General features: G+C 38.2%; 1 protein-coding gene across 1 annotated transcript; it reads left to right on the forward strand.

The window, feature by feature from the left end:
- The first annotated feature begins 15,595 nt into the window (after nucleotides 1-15,595).
- On the forward strand, nucleotides 15,596-17,074 carry LOC114364181 (uncharacterized). The gene is made up of 3 exons (XM_028320204.1): nucleotides 15,596-15,886; nucleotides 16,562-16,695; nucleotides 16,780-17,074. The coding sequence occupies exons 1-3, from the start codon at nucleotides 15,596-15,598 to the stop codon at nucleotides 17,072-17,074; spliced, it is 720 nt and encodes a 239-aa protein (XP_028176005.1).
- The last annotated feature ends 44 nt before the right edge of the window (nucleotides 17,075-17,118 follow it).

Here is a 17,118-nt window from a genome sequence, read left to right on the forward strand (position 1 = left end):
GTGCAAGTCACTGACCGCACTAGCCCTGCTGCTATGGACTTTCTTATAATACCCCTCCCTACCTAGCTACCCCTAGAGGGGCTGCGTACCGCTACATACTCACGCGCCGATAATTACCCGCGTGACCCGCTGACCGCGCGCGCGAAAGCCTTCGGAGGGATGCGCCGTTGACGAGGTATCGACATTTTATAAATAGTTTTTGTTGTATAAAGAGTAATTTAGGGCACTCACTTAACACCAGGTGCGATTGCNCATTTGAAAATTAGAAGTAAGCATGTGTTACTTTACCTAATTATTCTTCGACTGTCTCTTGTAAATACAATCAAAATCATTACTTAAATTTAAATTAATCACCATTATCTTTTAACTATTCTATTGTTTTATTGCCCTAAAACAAAGGTTCTCAAATCGCAACAGCGCTAGATTGTGTGTAATCCAGTCGCGCCGGGAATCGCAGCCGACCGCAGCCGGCCGCGCGCTATATTTCAAAGCGAAGGCTAGTCCGAGAGCTGCCACTATAACTATTGTAGCACTTGTATGTACCTGTCATAAAGTTTTTATTCATCACTATCGCTGCAAATAGTTGTTTTCGATCCGTTGACAATACAGTAAATGAAATGAACTGATACTGCCTGAAGCTGTAAGTAGGTATATGAATAAGTGCATCTGTCAAATGAAAGAAGTTATTTTGGCGGTCATTGTAATCATACCATCAGCAGATTACTAAGGCTGAGTTGCACCACCAAACTTTGACCGTAACTTTAACGATAACCGGTGTTTTTTGTATGGAGTTTGACAGATTTTTAACGTTTGTCAACGTTAAAGTAAGATTGTGCAACCCAGCCTAAGTTATTGAGTAACTGTTACCAGCTAGCTTAAATGATTCTGAGGGATAGGTGGCCATGACTTCACTTCGAAAGATGCTTCATAATTTATTTGATTGTTACGAAAATTCCATAGCTTCTCTCGAAACGCTAACGTACTTTGGTTTTGTTTCCTAAATAAGTAAGCAGTTTTCTTAGCAAATATTTGCTTTATACAAAATAGAATTCTGCTAATTGGATAATACACAAACTTGAGTGAACCATTATCTGGCTGCAATCAAAACTTGACAACAAAGGCAGTACAAATTATTTAAGAGCCCAGTTCTGCTTCTCGCCAATTAAGATGCTTCCATCGGCTGATTTAATTAAGTGTTTTGCACATTAAAGAGTTTTGGCAATAATAATATTAGTTATAGAGAACGAGCTTTTAAATACAAAGTTAGTAAATTTGCTTTAGTAGTAGGATTCCTCTTTTAGCAAAATATACAGTCATCTCAATGTACCTAATCTAAAATAGCTTAGTTTTAAGCAGAAAACTGAATCATCAATTAAAATATTAACACGCATTATCCAACTTCCTTAAATATACGTAGTAGTTTAGTATCCCAGAACATCTTCAATTGGGAATCAAAACCAAATCCCCTTTGGCTCAATATGTTTTACCGAACCGCCCATGTCATTTAGGGCTTCAGAAAAACTGTTGACAGACTAGCATAATATTAACTTCACGTTACTCACTCGATTGTTTCATCGAGCCCCAGTCGGAACCGTCCACGACGCAAATACTAATTCTATGAAACGGCAGCGCTCAATACTCGGCGGCCGGCTGCGGACTAATTATATTCCACGTGTTTGCTCGCCGTGTTGACTCGGGAATTTGCCGAGTTTACAGTGCGCCCGTTATTGTGACAAGCTGTAATACCGGTATATTAGGTTTACCTATGAAATTGCCCAAATTTTATTAAAGATTTATGGGTTTAGAATTTCTGTATACGTATATTTCGTCAGTAATTTCCATTTCATTAGATATTAGGACTTACCTACTTATTAGATTTTATATTAAAAGTGATTTCAAAGTTACGTTACGTTATACTCGTAATTAGTAGTAATTACACTTTCAAAGAGGATTAATTAATCACTGGTTAGCTAAATAGTGTCATTTATAAATGTCAAAATGATTGATTGTTAAATGCATTTTCTATTCATTTTCAATACCTACAAAACGTAAAAAGCAAATTCCAAAACCATCGCTTTTTACTATTGTAAGCAGAAGCATAAGTAGCGTCATAGCAAATCAATAATTCTATTTTAATATCGTAACTTATCATCCTTCAAACACGGTCGGGCATATTTGCAGTTACCAGCAACCTACAGAATACCAGCATCTACATACACGCTGAGTAGGAGCCATTTTGGTTCAACAAATTATGTATATTATTTAAATTGTGTTAAACTATTTATGTTTGAACCAAATAAACTATTTTTCTTTCTTTCAATTAAGCAAAACTTGTTTCATACTCATTGCATGTAGGTCATAATAGGGACACAAATGTATACTACTTTAGTAGGTATGTGCAAAATTCACACTGAAAGGAAAGCTGCAAAAATATTAAAACCCTTTCGTAGGCCCTTCGTAGCACGTAGCACGTCGTAGTACAGCAAAAATAATGACATTTAAATATTAATGTTGTCCATACTACGCGCCGAGCCGTAGTCCTCTCGTAGCTCGTAGCGAGCATGACGGTGCGTAGCGTATTATCCATATTTTCATCTCTCATCCTAGTGGCTCCCTCGCGCCCGGCTGACAGCGTAGCACCATAATGGAAGAGTATTCAATAGACTTAATGATGTGAATGGTGTGTTTTTTTACTTATTTGCGTTAGTGGTTCCTAGTGTTACTGTATATTTACATCGCCTCCCAGTCTTACTTTTGTGCTAATGCCCGTTTTCACCATCAATCCCTAATTTTTAAGTGACCCCTATGGTAACACTTAATAGGGCATTGTACCTAATGCATGTATAACGAATCTGTGAAAACATTTTAGGGTTACATTTTAGTCTATATAATAATAATAATAATAAATACTCTTTATTGCACACCACATTGTAAAAAGAAACAGAAAGAAAAGGAACACATAAGGCACAATTAGGCGGTCTTATCGCTATGAAGCGATCTCTTCCAGACAACCTATAGAGAGGACAGTTACTTAAAACAGATGAAGGGGAAGGCGGTGTCGACACTAATTAAATAAATAATAATAAACAAAAGTGTAAAATTTAACCCAAAATAATACATACAAATAACATAAAATATATTAATATATACATACATATATATATATATCTACATTTAAGTATTGTTTAAACAATGTAAAGAATGTAATCTGTTTTGTTTTCCAAATAAATAAAATAAAAATAAAATAAAAATTAGTGTCTCATCTTTTTAGGGACGCTACTTAGTGATCTAGGTCTAGGATACAGTCTTAGTTCGATACAATTGCTAACTTCAATGTTTTTGTTAGCGATTACGATCGTATACATAAAAAAATTAAGTGTACGCCTTCAAATTCACTGCCTTGTTGTGCATAAAAAAGGACACGAAGGGCTTTTTCAACCGACTTCAAAAAAAGGAGGAGGTTCTCAATTCGACCCGTATGTTTTTTTTTCTATGTTTGTTACGCGATAACTCCGCCAATTATGAACCGATTTGAACAAATCTTTTTTCGGCGTATAGGTAATACTTCAAGGGTGGTCCCATTTAAAATTAATAATAAAAAAAACAACTCCCAAGGGTGGAAAATTGGGGATGAACTTTTTATACGCAATATCTCCGCCGATTATAAACCAATTTGAACGATTATTTTTTTGTTGAATAGGTATTATCAAAAGGGTGGTTTCATGCGAATTTGAAGAAAATATTTCACCCCCAAGGGTGGAAAGTTATTATTATGATATTCTTAAATCTTTCTCTTTGCCAGCTGTATTCAAACATTATATTTGGAATCTATTACATTAGTTGTACAACCTGTATAGTGTAAGTCACTGACCTCACTAGCCCTGCTGCTATGGACTTTCTTATAATACCCCTCCCTACCTACCTACTTCTAGAGGGGCTGCGTACCGCTACATACTCACGCGCCGATAATTACCCGCGTGACCCGCTGACCGCGCGCGCGAAAGCCTTCTGAGGGATGCGCCGTTGACGAGGTATCGACATTTTATAAATAGTTTTTGTTGTCTAAAGAGTATTTTTAGGGCACTCACTTAACACCAGGTGCGATTGCGGTCAAAACCTGCCTTGTTATGCATAAATAAATCAATTTACAAATATTCGCTAAATCTCTCAACTAAACTTGTATTAAAGTGGATTCACCATAATATTCCAACTAGATCAAACTAAGTACCAACCCTTTAAGCAGCATTTCGACACCGACACTATTTGGGCTATACAAGCATTTTTTTAAGGAGTGAAAAAGTACTGTATTGATAGAACATTTTTTTAATGAAATCTCAACTCGGAAACTTAAACACGTTCAATACGCTTAAGGCAAAAATAACTTAAGTTATAGAAGATATTGGAACTTGTTATTTTACAAGTTACAGTTTCATCGACATTTGCTGAAAACAAACACGACTACTACTTACCCATTCAATTAACTACACGCAGTCATTTCTCGGAAGTTGTTAAGGTGTGGTTAAAATAAACTCTTGAGTAAGATTTCTCACGTATATTTCAAGTAAAATAAAACGTATTACAAATCAAACAGTCATGGCGAGAACAACCGAACAACGAACCAAAAACAAACCCCTGGCGGTATTCAAACGAACTATTTACCTTTTTAAGAATACCACGCAAAGATATTAAGTATTATAAAATTTACATCTTAACAGAAGTAAGGTTACAAAGAGCTAATAAATGGAACGAGAACAGCGATTTCAACGGTTCACCGGCGTTCCACCTGCGTTCCACCTGCGTTCCACCCGCGTTCCACCCGCGTTTTACAAGGTTAGTTCCTGGAATTTAAAAAAACAGGTTGGGCAAGTGCGTGCAAAATAACCGGACAGTTTCTTTTCATTACGAATGGTAGGTAGGACTAGGAATGGTAAAGTAAAAAAATGTTTTACCAAGCAACTCTAATATTATTATAAAAAAATTCAAAAGAAGGTGGCGAATGTACCTAATCTTCATATAAAAATAATAATAAATATAATACGTGTCTTGTCGTTTAATTGACCTAACTGTTGAAACGGCTTTCATTCATATAATTAAAAAAAACTTTAAATAAAAATTATGTTAAACAAAACAAAACAATTGTTATGATATATTCAAGCCTAGTCACAAAAGCATCAAATGGATCAAACGGGTATTGTAAAAAGCCACTGCCACGCAATACACGAGGGGTGATTTATTTGCTCGCCAGTGTAGTTCGAAAACGTACAGCCTTTACAAAGTACGCTTTTTGTAAGAAAAGCACTCGGTCAGGTGGAAAAAGGGAGTCTATGCTCTACCATCGACTCTATCAAATTGGAATAACGTTCAATTTGATTTGGCAAAGGTCGGAGTGGTGTCAAATTATTAAATGACAGGCTCTTCTATGGTAATTTAGTTCGACGAAGCGCATCTGCAGCGACGAGGGAGCACCTCGGAATGAAATATTAACAAAACATTTGCAATAATCAATCAGCTATTTTTGAATTAATAACTTTACTGGGAAGTTTTTTTTTCTCCTAGAATCGTAATATCGTTTACCGCTGGGCTATTGCGGTAAGCTCACTTTGAATACAAGCTCAGAGTTATTTGGCCTAAAACCATGTCCAAATATATACCTAGCACGTATTTGCCTAAAGTTAATGCTTTCCTCTCCATTTAAAATCGTTGGCATTCTTTTAAAATAAGACTCTACTCATGATACCTAGTACAGTCCCCAAATCTATATATATAAAAATGAAACCCGTTTCGCGTTGTCACGGCATCACGTGTGAACGGCTGAACCGATTTCGATAATTCTTTTTTTTAAATGTTTGTGGAAGTCCAAGGATGGTTCTTACGGAAAAAAATATTAAGAAAATCTCTACGCTAAGGCGGTACGAAGTTCGCCGGGTCAGCTAGTATGAGATAAATCCAATGAGGTAAAATTTCAATATCTAAAATCTTACAAATGATGAAAATAATGACAAAAAATCTCAATGGATTTGTCTCATATTTAGGGAATGCACTATGTAATAATAATATGTATCATGAGTTCGTTCGTTCGTTTCAGCCAAAATACGTCCACTGCTGGACAAAGGCCTCCCCCAAGGATTTCCACAGAGACTGGTCCTACGCCGCTCGCATCATCATGCAGCAGTATCATGAGTAGAGTCTTATGTTATAAGGATACCAACGATTTAAAAGTCACCCTGTAATAACTCTCTCACTTTTACAAAACGTCATACTTAACCAAAATGGCAAATAACTCCATAACACGCCAAAATGTTTATCTTAGCTGCGGCCGCACGTCTCCCACGCCAGTAAACCACAAAGCGTATCGCTCGAGTTTCGAAGCGTAATTATCCCGCATCGCAAGATTCTTCATCGCGGAGATTATAAAAGTTGGGCCAAGTTAGATTAGCGCCATCGCTTATTGAGCCGGTTGGCGTGAGTGTGNCTCGCAGTGTGTAGAGGCTGTGGCGGGGAAATATTAAGACATTACGAGGTTTGGGGCGTTAAAAAGTATTTTTAGGACAATAATATTTACAGGACAGAGAACATATGTAGTAAATACATTTTCAAGCTCTCTTCTTTTTTCAATCGTTCCGAAATAGTGGCATAAATACAGAAAGCGCAATTTCAAAGCAATAGAATTTTTATTAGCATACGGAATCGCACAATTCATTTCTTGTCATATAATCCAGAATCAAGCTTTTTATGTAATTCCGTAACTATACCACATAGACCAAGTAGCGATACGTTAGTATGCAATACACCTGGAAATACTTCAGTGGCATCTAAAAATCTCAAGGCTTATTTATAGAATTTAGAGGCAATCCAATAAGTGCGGGTGTAATATTGCCGGTCTCAGCCTCGCGGAAATATACACCTGGGTAGCCTTGCCAGGGCTGCTGCACTTGAAAGCAGGTGTATATTGTACAGATTTAAGTAGAAACTGTCCTTGGGAGCAAAACATAGAGACTAAACACCCAGTTTTCTCAGAAACACTCGCGTAACGTGCGTCCCAATACTAGAATTCAAACGACTTGCCACTACGTAGATTGTAGTGGTGCTGCTATCGTTTTTAAAGTATTTATTCTGTGGTAGTTGCTACAACTACAACAAGCCGTAAATGCAACTTACATATTGCTTAGGATTGCCAGAATCTAGTTCAAGTCACAAAGGCTTGTCTGGCATGATTAAACGATATTAGACCAGTCTGGACGAGATTGTTATCTAGAGCTAGCCTGCAAACTCAAAAACTAGTTAATCCCAACGCCCCAGCCCTGACGATGCTATACAGGGTGTCTCTCGCCGGCAGCGCCACAAATTAGATAGCTGATGGGGCTGCGATCGGAGCGGACGAGTTACGACGAAACCTGCGCTAAACTTATAGCTATCGCATTAGACGTAGTAGCAGTAACGATATCAATTCTCAGTCAGTCTAATAATTCTCTGCGTCACTGCAATTTCGCTATTCCAATTAGTTCTTTACTATGACTTCGGGCTCTACATTTTTTTAAAGTAGGTACAGCAATTTTAGTATAATTTAGTTTGAGAAACTACTCTAAACGCTAACCCCCTTATTAATAAAAAGTTACACTGTTTTAAAGTGACGTTTAGTTTGGAAATGTCACTAAAACTGTCGTTAAAGTGTTGTCGGCCGTTTGGTGTAGTGGTTCGAAACGGACTACTATTCCGGAGGTAGCGGGTTCGATTCCCGCACAGTACAAACATTTATGTGCATGAACATATTTGTTTGTATTGGACTGGGTGTTTTCTATGTATAATAAGTATGTATTTACAAAAAAAAAAAAAGTATTTAAGTATGTTTATATCCGTTGTCTATAGTACCCATAGTACAAGCTTTGCTTAGTTTGGGACTAGAAGCGTAGTGTAAAATGTGTAAGGATATTTATTTATTAACTATGTTCAACTAGGGTGATAACTTTTTATTAATAAGGGGGTAAGACACTTTTCAAATAGTTTATTTTATATCAATCAATATTTCCAATCTTTTCAGAATAGTTGATTTTAAGATTTGCGATCACCTTCCATTGACATTACGAAACACAAAATGTCCAATAGCTGTTCATTGAATATTGCTCACGCTCGCCCGTAACTACGGTACATTACACATAGAAACAAACCCTTCTCAGTGCATTTTCGTTCTCAACGACCGAAGTTTCTGAAATGTGTATTCTGGGTGGTTTATTCTGTAAACCTTTTTTCCATACGCTACTCTGTCCGTCTCGCTTACTCGCTGTAGATTTCTGTGTTGTAGAAAAGGACAGATACAGTTGTTATGTTGTATATTGTGAGAAGTAGCCCGCTAGATTCACGAGACTCCCGCGGTTTTATGTGCCCGCGTGCGACTGGGTGGTGTCTGGTGTCGTACGTTACCTGAATCACGACCGGCCAGGCTGCATGTGAACCGGTAATGTTGGCTGGATTCCTTGGCATTGCTACGGGAAATTGTAAAAACTACTTTGAAATTGGTTCTTTGTAGCCTTTACTAGGTGTTCTTCTTCCTAGTGGATTGGGTGTTTAGGTTAACGAAGTTGCTTGTTAGATTAGATTTCAAAATGGAAACCTGAATGACCTGAATTGGTTACAGTTATGACCTAGGTTGCAGATTCATTCTCAAGTGTAGCCATTTTCATACTTTGCCGGATGAATAATGCAAGGTTTATTTTCTTATGAATAAATCAATAAATGACGTGGGTTATGCACGGTAGGTATTAAAGGTAGGTACTGAAAGGGGTACAAGCAGTCTTAATGAACTCTTTATAAAAATAAACCTGAACTCTCCAAAACATACATTTTCAAATAAATTCCCCATTCTGCATAGCATTCAGCAGAGCGTTTCCCACAAAATGAACCTCAAAAATATTCCGGGCCGCGCGGGCTGCGCGCGACGTGTGACGTCACACGCGCCGCTGCACTGCCTATTGGCTGTTTAACATCACCTCCTGCCCGGCGCTAGTGATGGGAAGTTAGCAAAACATAAAAAGTAAGGAATAGGTGTGACGTCACCTCGTGTGTTGGCGTGGTAAAATAGTTCAAATTGCAAGCATTCGTTGCGTGATTGCTTGCTAAATAAGTAGGTAGGTACTTCGGTTATTTTGCGAACCAAAAGGCTAAATTAGAAAGTACACGAATCCAACAATAGGCTATAGGCTGGTCCCAAGTGCTCCCTAAACTGTGCCTTGTGAATGCATAAAATTACACCCTCGGTTGAGATTGCGAGCAACACCGAGCCCATTCAATTAAACTCTTCCTTAAGGGACTCTTGAGAAGTTTGAAAGCAGGACCGTGAAACTTGCAGAAACAATTTATAAGTGGTTTATATGATTAAACTCCTTCTACTCATCCTTGACGTCAAACTTACATGATGGAGGGAACACAGTCATGGATATTGAATATGTAACTTTTCTAACTCATTTAGCCTTTAGAAGTTTTAAGGGTAACACAAATGTAAGTACATAAAAGAAAAGTTTCAAAATGACTAACTAACTCATCGTTACAATAAAACAGATAAAAAACAAACAATAAAACGATTGTAAGGTTTGCATCACCTTACTTTCACCGTAACTTTAACGATAATCGGTGGTTTTTGTATGGATTTTGACAGATTTTAAGTTAAAGTAAAATGATGGTACAACCCAACCTAATGGTTTTATGAAAAAATACTTCTTTATCTACATTTATTAATTTAAATTGACGAAACCCAAGTTAGCACCACCACACCTCTAATTAAGATAATAAGCTTCAGGTGTAAGTCCGCATGTCGTTTATGGTCTAACTTCTAACGCTTTTGCTGAAAACATTTTATGAAAAAACATGTCATCAAAATCCATGAAGATATTTATTAAACTACACGCTGAGGCTTAGCCAAACTAATTACCAAAGTTCATCCCCGACCCCTCCTCGGAGGCTTCACGGGTAATTTAATGGCCGCCCTAATGAATGCCAAAGGCCGTCCACTTTTATGATAACCCGGCTCTGGTTATATTGTCAAAACTTGTTTTTTATGTAGGTCAGGTAATAAAACACTTTTACAGCATCAATTTTTCTGACTTTTTGCAATATTTTCACTTTAAAACACAAGTTGAAGTCAAAACGACCACCGAAAAGCTTTCAACAACTTGCATCAAAGTGTTCTTTCAAGAATAGAGCTTTTTGAACAAAATTAGAGATTTTTTTATATCAATTGAAAGTTGGGTGGTTTAACTTTCTTATAAATTACTTTCTTTTTCAAACGATTCATCACATTGACACTTAAGTTTGATTCAAATTATCCAGACTGAACAAACGCTGCCGACCCCACCCTTTTGGAACATTTATTTAACCCTTATAAAGCCAGCTATTCACAACAAACTGCCAATAGTCACGTGATAATTCGCAGTGATTTTTCACGGCGATACGATCTTCCCTTCTCTACGGTATAGAGTCAATTTAAAATCGCCTCTGTGATTCCAATATCGCAGGCTTTGTTCAGGCTCTTCGGGATTGAAATGCTGTCTAATCTGTTATTATTTGCATAACAAAAACGCGGGTAGACACCGGACAAAGCGCGCCATCTATATTCAGATGGAGTCCATTTGTTTTACTAAAATACTAGAATTTAGTTAGAGATAGTTGATTTGATTAAACTTGTAAATTAACCTAGGAACGAAACAAAGTAGAGCACTGACCGTGACCTACTTTTGGGACACAGGTATCAAGCTGTTTAAAGTTTAGCAACAACAAACAAGCTTTTTAGTCAGTATTTTTACATTCTAAAGTTTTCAAAAATGAAATACGATTGTCCCATTTTATGGACTTGGGTAAAAAGTGGTTAAGATTAGACAAAAAGGTTGAATTTTAACACTTTGAGTCATTTTCCTATAGGGCTAATAAGAATGCGATATTGAAATCACCCTGCTTTGTATAAAAAATAATGTTTCTAAACCTACGTTAACATGAGCAAATTGCTCCGATTTAGTAGCCTAAAGTAGAGTTTTCAACTGTGGTTGTCATGTCTATTACACATTTCTAGATTATTGATTTAACCGCTGTAAGGCGCACACCTTTGATTTTTAGTTGGCCGATAGTTGTGCCCGATTTTAATTTGTATGAAGAATCGGCCAAATCGAATCGGCGTAGTGTGCACATTCCCATACATGCCCATACTGATCAACTGCCCGACTAAACTATCGGCCGACGAAAAATCAACGGTGTGCGCCTACTCTAACAGGTACGCTACGTATTGTCTCAAAGATCGCTCTGTGTAAAATAGTGCCCACTTTCCAGCAAGTGTGACGTCATTAGTATTCCATTCTACCCTTTGAATCCAAGGCGCTGTCACGGGGACCCATGTCACGCAAGACCCGCGATCGCCGGCGCATCCACGGAGACGCGACTTAGCGCTTTGAGAAGTCACGTGCCTGACACCTTTGTGAGATGTGATCCATCTTCATTTGCCTGCTCCCAGCTCCATGCATTCATCCGGTCAGTCGCCATCTTGTTTTAGCAGGTATACGACGACATAGAGCCTTTCTTGTAAACTCATTACATTAAAATGGAGCTAACATACCTATCAAGTGGTAGTGGTTCAACATTTTTATCGATAACATCATGTAGAGTCATTTCATTGTTTTTAACCTAACCTAAAATGCACCGCGATTTCGTAGACATTTTTTTTAAATGAAAGCTTACGAAGTTGCCTATCTGAAACATTACAGCATGTAACCTGGTAATGCATAAATACTAATTCCAATAGTTAGTTCACTCATATTATAAACCTTAGTTTTATCTGGCTTAGTGTTAGTCCTTACTCCATAATGTGGAAAATCACAACAAATACACTACATAATTTTACTATCTCGAGATCAATAGAGACCTACCTATATTGTATTAAATCCTTAAGAAAATAGGCCGGTTCCCGAGCCCATCAGCCTGTAATTCAAGGAACAAGCAATGCGCCTGGAATATCAATATGATCGCATTGCAGAACGTTCTCGGGGTATTCTGGACCTTTCCATTTCGCTTCGGCCGTTGCGTTACTTACAAATCGGTTCCGTGGAATGGCGGGGTCGTATTCTCAAAACGATTTGAAACGTAAGCTCTATCCAGACGGATACAGTCTTTGATTGTATTTTCTTGATATCATTTTGTATCAAATTGTGCGCGTCTAAACAATGTAGCATTCCTAGACTGAAAGCAGTTTTGCCAACATAAAGAAATTATGCAATCATATCTTAAAACGAAATCTACTTTTGCGTTTTCATTCAGATACCTACTCTTCTAGATTGTTAAATTTTCGATAGTTTTATTTCTTTTACTCATACTTACTTACTTCTCAATATGGTTGAAAATGTCTTATAGAGAGGGACGTATTGAGTTTTGCGAAATAGGGCCCTAAGGCCCATCGTCACACGCCATTTCTCCCATTGAGGATGGTGGGATAGGGGAGATTGGGGTGTTTATGGCGATTTTGGAATTCATTTCTCTCTTCCTATGTCTTTGGGGATGGCGAAAAAATGTTTTCGAATATCAGAAAAACTTATGTGGAACTTTTTTCATGAATTGAATCAAATTATTCTGAATGTTTGATTAATATGTAGATGATTCTCGATAAAGCATAAATTATGCCTTAAATTCATTACATTAGACGAGTACCTACATATTTGGTCGCTTACAAACTCAAATTAAAAATTTATTTATTTCACAGAAATACACGTCCATTAGATGTTTGTTAAATTGTAACTTGTAAAATTTGAGTTAACAAAGGTTAGAGCTTCAAAATGTACCCTCCGTGAATTCAGCCACAATTAACTAGTTAACAATGCTGGCGTGTCAATACAACTAAGTGAATTATTTGCCAGCACTATAAAAGTGGGAGTCAAAGGCTGTCCCTCCATCCCGGGACCCGGGACCGGGACGCGGCTCAAAGAGCGCCCGCATGCGGCGCGGCTCGCTCGACCGCTGGCCCTGCCTTTTGTAGGGGGGCCATGGCCACCGGGACTCGGAAAACATATTATTAATATTAATTTATGCGCCACCTAAGGAAACATTTAATTGTTTTTAAATAAATAACTTGAAAAAATCTAACTGCCTAAGGCGGGAATTGGACCCACGACCTTTCGATTGAGAAGCGACTCGCTAAGAAATTTTAATTACGATTTAATCGCTTTCCCCCATAACCGTTAATTAGTCGAATTAATAAAAAAACATACCTTAGTATTAGTCATCAGTTATAAATGTTTATTAGTAGGTATTACTATAGTTGTTGCAATTCACGAAGGCGACTGAGCTTTACATGTGTGGTAGCTCGGTTACTGTGCGTTTTTAAAAAGTTTTGATAGATTTGATAGAGACATTACACTATTGTTATGTGCATGTACACGTACACGCAGAAGTAATGCTCACTCGCCTTCGTGAGTTGCAAGAACTATACATTCTTTAGGTACCTACTCAAACCACTAATAAGTATTCGTCAATAATTCACCGTTTGCTTCGTATCAGTTTCCAATTGTAGTAATAGTTTGTGGTCACCCTTATTATGTATGCGATTCAGAATCAGCAGTGCCCTGCTCGTCGTTGTTTGCTGACGATGTTGACTTGAAACTAATTGCGTCACTGTGTGTTAACTACTCCTTGGACTATTGCAAAACTGTTGGAATCTCTCGATCCGGGAATCGTTCGTTCGTTCCCTTGTTTCAGCCGAAAGACCAGGCACCTCCCGCGACCTTCACCAAATCGTCGGTCCACCTAGTTGGAGGCCTGCCCACGCTACGTCTTCCGGCTCGTGGTCGCCACTCAAGAACTTTCCTGCCCCAGCGGCCATCAGCTCTACGAGCTATGTGTCCCGTCAGTCACTTTGGTTCTCCTACAGATCTCATTTCTGATTCGATCACGCAGCGAAAATCAGGTTCGACTTCGAACCGAGATACAGCAATCGCACGTTAAACTTTGTGTAAACTATTAATATTCTTTCCTGTGAAAGATACATGAAGCCACGGTTGACATGTGGGTAGCCTGATAAGGAGACAATAACGTACCTACTTCATATGACCATTTAATATTTGAAACTTCAAACTATCGATCCTCTCCAACATCCCATTTTCGTGGATGTCAACATGCAGGGTGTAACTTGGCCAATCCTGAACTTCCGGCCATTGATCCCGCTGATGGATGCTACGGCTACTTAAAAGTTTCGTCATAAAAAACTTTGCTTGCACTTCTTAAAAGCGTGGAAGTAATTTAAAGTAAAAAAGTATTTTACGCTTTTATATTAACTAACTTGCTTTGAAGTTTTAAATAACAAACATCGTTGCTTCTATGTGTAATGGGGAAGTTACTTTGTACAAAATAATCAAGCTTTAACGTTATTTTTTAAGTACCTTCAGAAATTTTAAGACATTTTATAATTAAAATAGTTTTGTAACTTTACACGTTACCCAGGTACTTTTTAATATAGTACTTACATGAACTCTGTATCACGCCTCTGCTAAATGTTAAAGCGACATACAATCTAAATATTTTGTACTCAAAAAGTATGAAACTTGCAGCTGCAACAGCGAAATGAGGAGCGCGAATTTATGCCTCCCCTTGCGCGCTCACGCGGGCATAATCGCGTCGCTGCAAAATTGCCGCGCAAAATATATCAGGCACCACGGGTTACCCTCTTCATACGACTTAAATGCTTTACCACTATCAAGTAATTACACTTTACTTGTTACGGGACCGAGTAGTTATGCGTAATATTTTATGGGTTACTGCGGATAATAACTATTAACAGAGCCGCTATTATAACTGTTGTTTAAACTTCAGCAGGGTATTAACTCACTCTATTGTTTTGGCATGTGATGTAAGTGTACCTACCTATACTAGCCAACGCCTGCGACTTCATGTCAATCTTAATTTTTTCTAAATCTATATTATAGAACTAGCTTTCCGCCCGCGGCTTCGCCCGCGTGGAATTTTGTCTGTCACAGAAAAACTTTATCGCGCGCGTCCCTGTTTCAAAAACCGGGATAAAAACTATCCTTTGTTCTTTCCCGGGACTCAAACTATCTCTATGCCAAATTTCATCAAAATCGGTTGCGAGGTTTAAGCGGGAAAGCGTAACAGACAGACAGACAGACAGACAGAGTTACTTTCGCATTTATAATATTAGTTGGGATTGAAGAAGGCGCCTGGAACAATTATTAATTAGGTATATCCTTTCATTCTACCATGTATTATAACTAAATTCAATTTAACTTAGACACTTATCTAACGTTTTATCTGCAAAAATCGCCAAAAGTGCACCATAACCTCTATCAATATGGCGGTCGTCAAACATCAATCTTCCCAATTTATTAGCTTTAAACTCTTAGAAATGCCACAACAAAAATTTAACAGCACAATCCTATACGAACAATAAAAATTTACCCGCTCTAAATCCTTTATCACCACTCTTTAATGGCGATTTTTACAGCCCATAACAAACGTTGCCATGACGAGATTCCATAAACAATTCTTTATTTACCTCTCTATACTGGCACGAGCGGGCTCTTATAAAATAGAGTTAAATGGGGAATTATTATTTGACATGAAAATATCAGACGCCGGTGAACCTTTCGAAAGAGCCGCAGAAGAAAATGGCAAGATATGGGAAAAGGAATACAAAGCCCTGGATAGTTCATTGGAAAAAGGAGAGTCAAAAGAGTCAAACAAAGAGGGGGAAATAACAGAAAGACCAACGAGTGAGAAAGTTGAAGAGTACATCATGACAAGTCAATCAGGAATGACGGTAGCGCCGGTGGTGGAGTGTTTGTACCAGTACCCGGACTTGGAGCAGTTCAATGCCATGTTGAGCAACATGATGAACGAGCTGACCAAGGTAAGATAAGTACCAAAGCTCTCTTGAGCCACCAAGCAAGTAGGTACATTAAATATTAGCATGCAAAATCAGTGTTTCGCATTACATGTCTATTGCTCGCAGCTTAAGTTAGTAATTCAAGAGTCTGATTGACTCATCATCGTATTGACGCTGCTCCCCACTACAAATATTGCGCGGACGGCCGAACACAATTTGTTTATTCCAATTACCACGCGGTAATCACCGCAGTCGCTGTTGACTCCGCAAACACAGTAATTGAAACAAGTTGTAGGAAATTGACATGTAATTTTAACGGGTGGCTCCGAATTTCCTCCGAAATTGACGTTTTGAAGAATCGCGCCGGTGTCGAAAGGTGTTTATTTATTTTATAGTTAATGAAAATAAATAGCGCTGGTTTCCTTATGGAACGAGACTGTTAAGCCTATGGAACTCGGTAAATAGTCAGATAATTTGTTTGAGATCAAAACGGGATCCTTTAAATTCTAGATCATTTGGGGATTTACAGCAAAATTATCAACTTAATGTTTATCAAAGATCGTTAAATTTATCCTTTGCCTAAAACGTTTCAAAGATAATCAATAGAGATAATAGGTAGGTACTACATCCGAGAAATTATGCAAAGCTTCAAGCTAAGCTAAAACCTTAATTGACTTACTTCCTTCGAACATTTGCTAGGTATTCGTTCGAGTTCACAAGCTGATGCACGAAGTCGATGGCCGAAGGCGCCAAGAGACCAGGTTCAGGGTGGTCGCCAAAAAAGCCACCACTTACTTCGAGGGCATTTACTCTAACATGACGAGAGAATACAGGTGACAACCATTACTTAACTTTGTGACACCATCATTTATCAGACTCTCGCGAGAGGTAGTTGCTTAATATTATGAAACTTCTAGCGAATTCTACAACAACGTAGCAGGACACGTGGCTCGCGCAGGCGAAGACCCCTGCAACAACCAAGCTGAACTCAAAGAAGTATGGAGGAAGCTTCTAGAACATTCCCTAAGCAGCCTCCGCGACGCTGCCCAGTCGTGCATCGAGGAGTTCCTCAGGTCCCAGAATAAGAGCCACGACCGTAAGGCTAGGGCCAGATTGGAACAGTTTCTGGCGAGAGAGCTGCAGAGAATCAAGACTGGACAGCTGGACATGCTGTGTGATAGATTCCAGCTTTGTTTTAATGAACTTTTGTAAGACTGCTGTAATTTTGCAGTTTTTGTGGTTTTTGTATTATTACT

The sequence above is a fragment of the Ostrinia furnacalis genome, unplaced genomic scaffold (genome assembly GCF_004193835.3).
Source record: "Ostrinia furnacalis isolate ACB-3 unplaced genomic scaffold, ASM419383v2 OfSCF7356, whole genome shotgun sequence".
NCBI classification, from domain to species: Eukaryota; Metazoa; Arthropoda; class Insecta; order Lepidoptera; family Crambidae; genus Ostrinia; species Ostrinia furnacalis.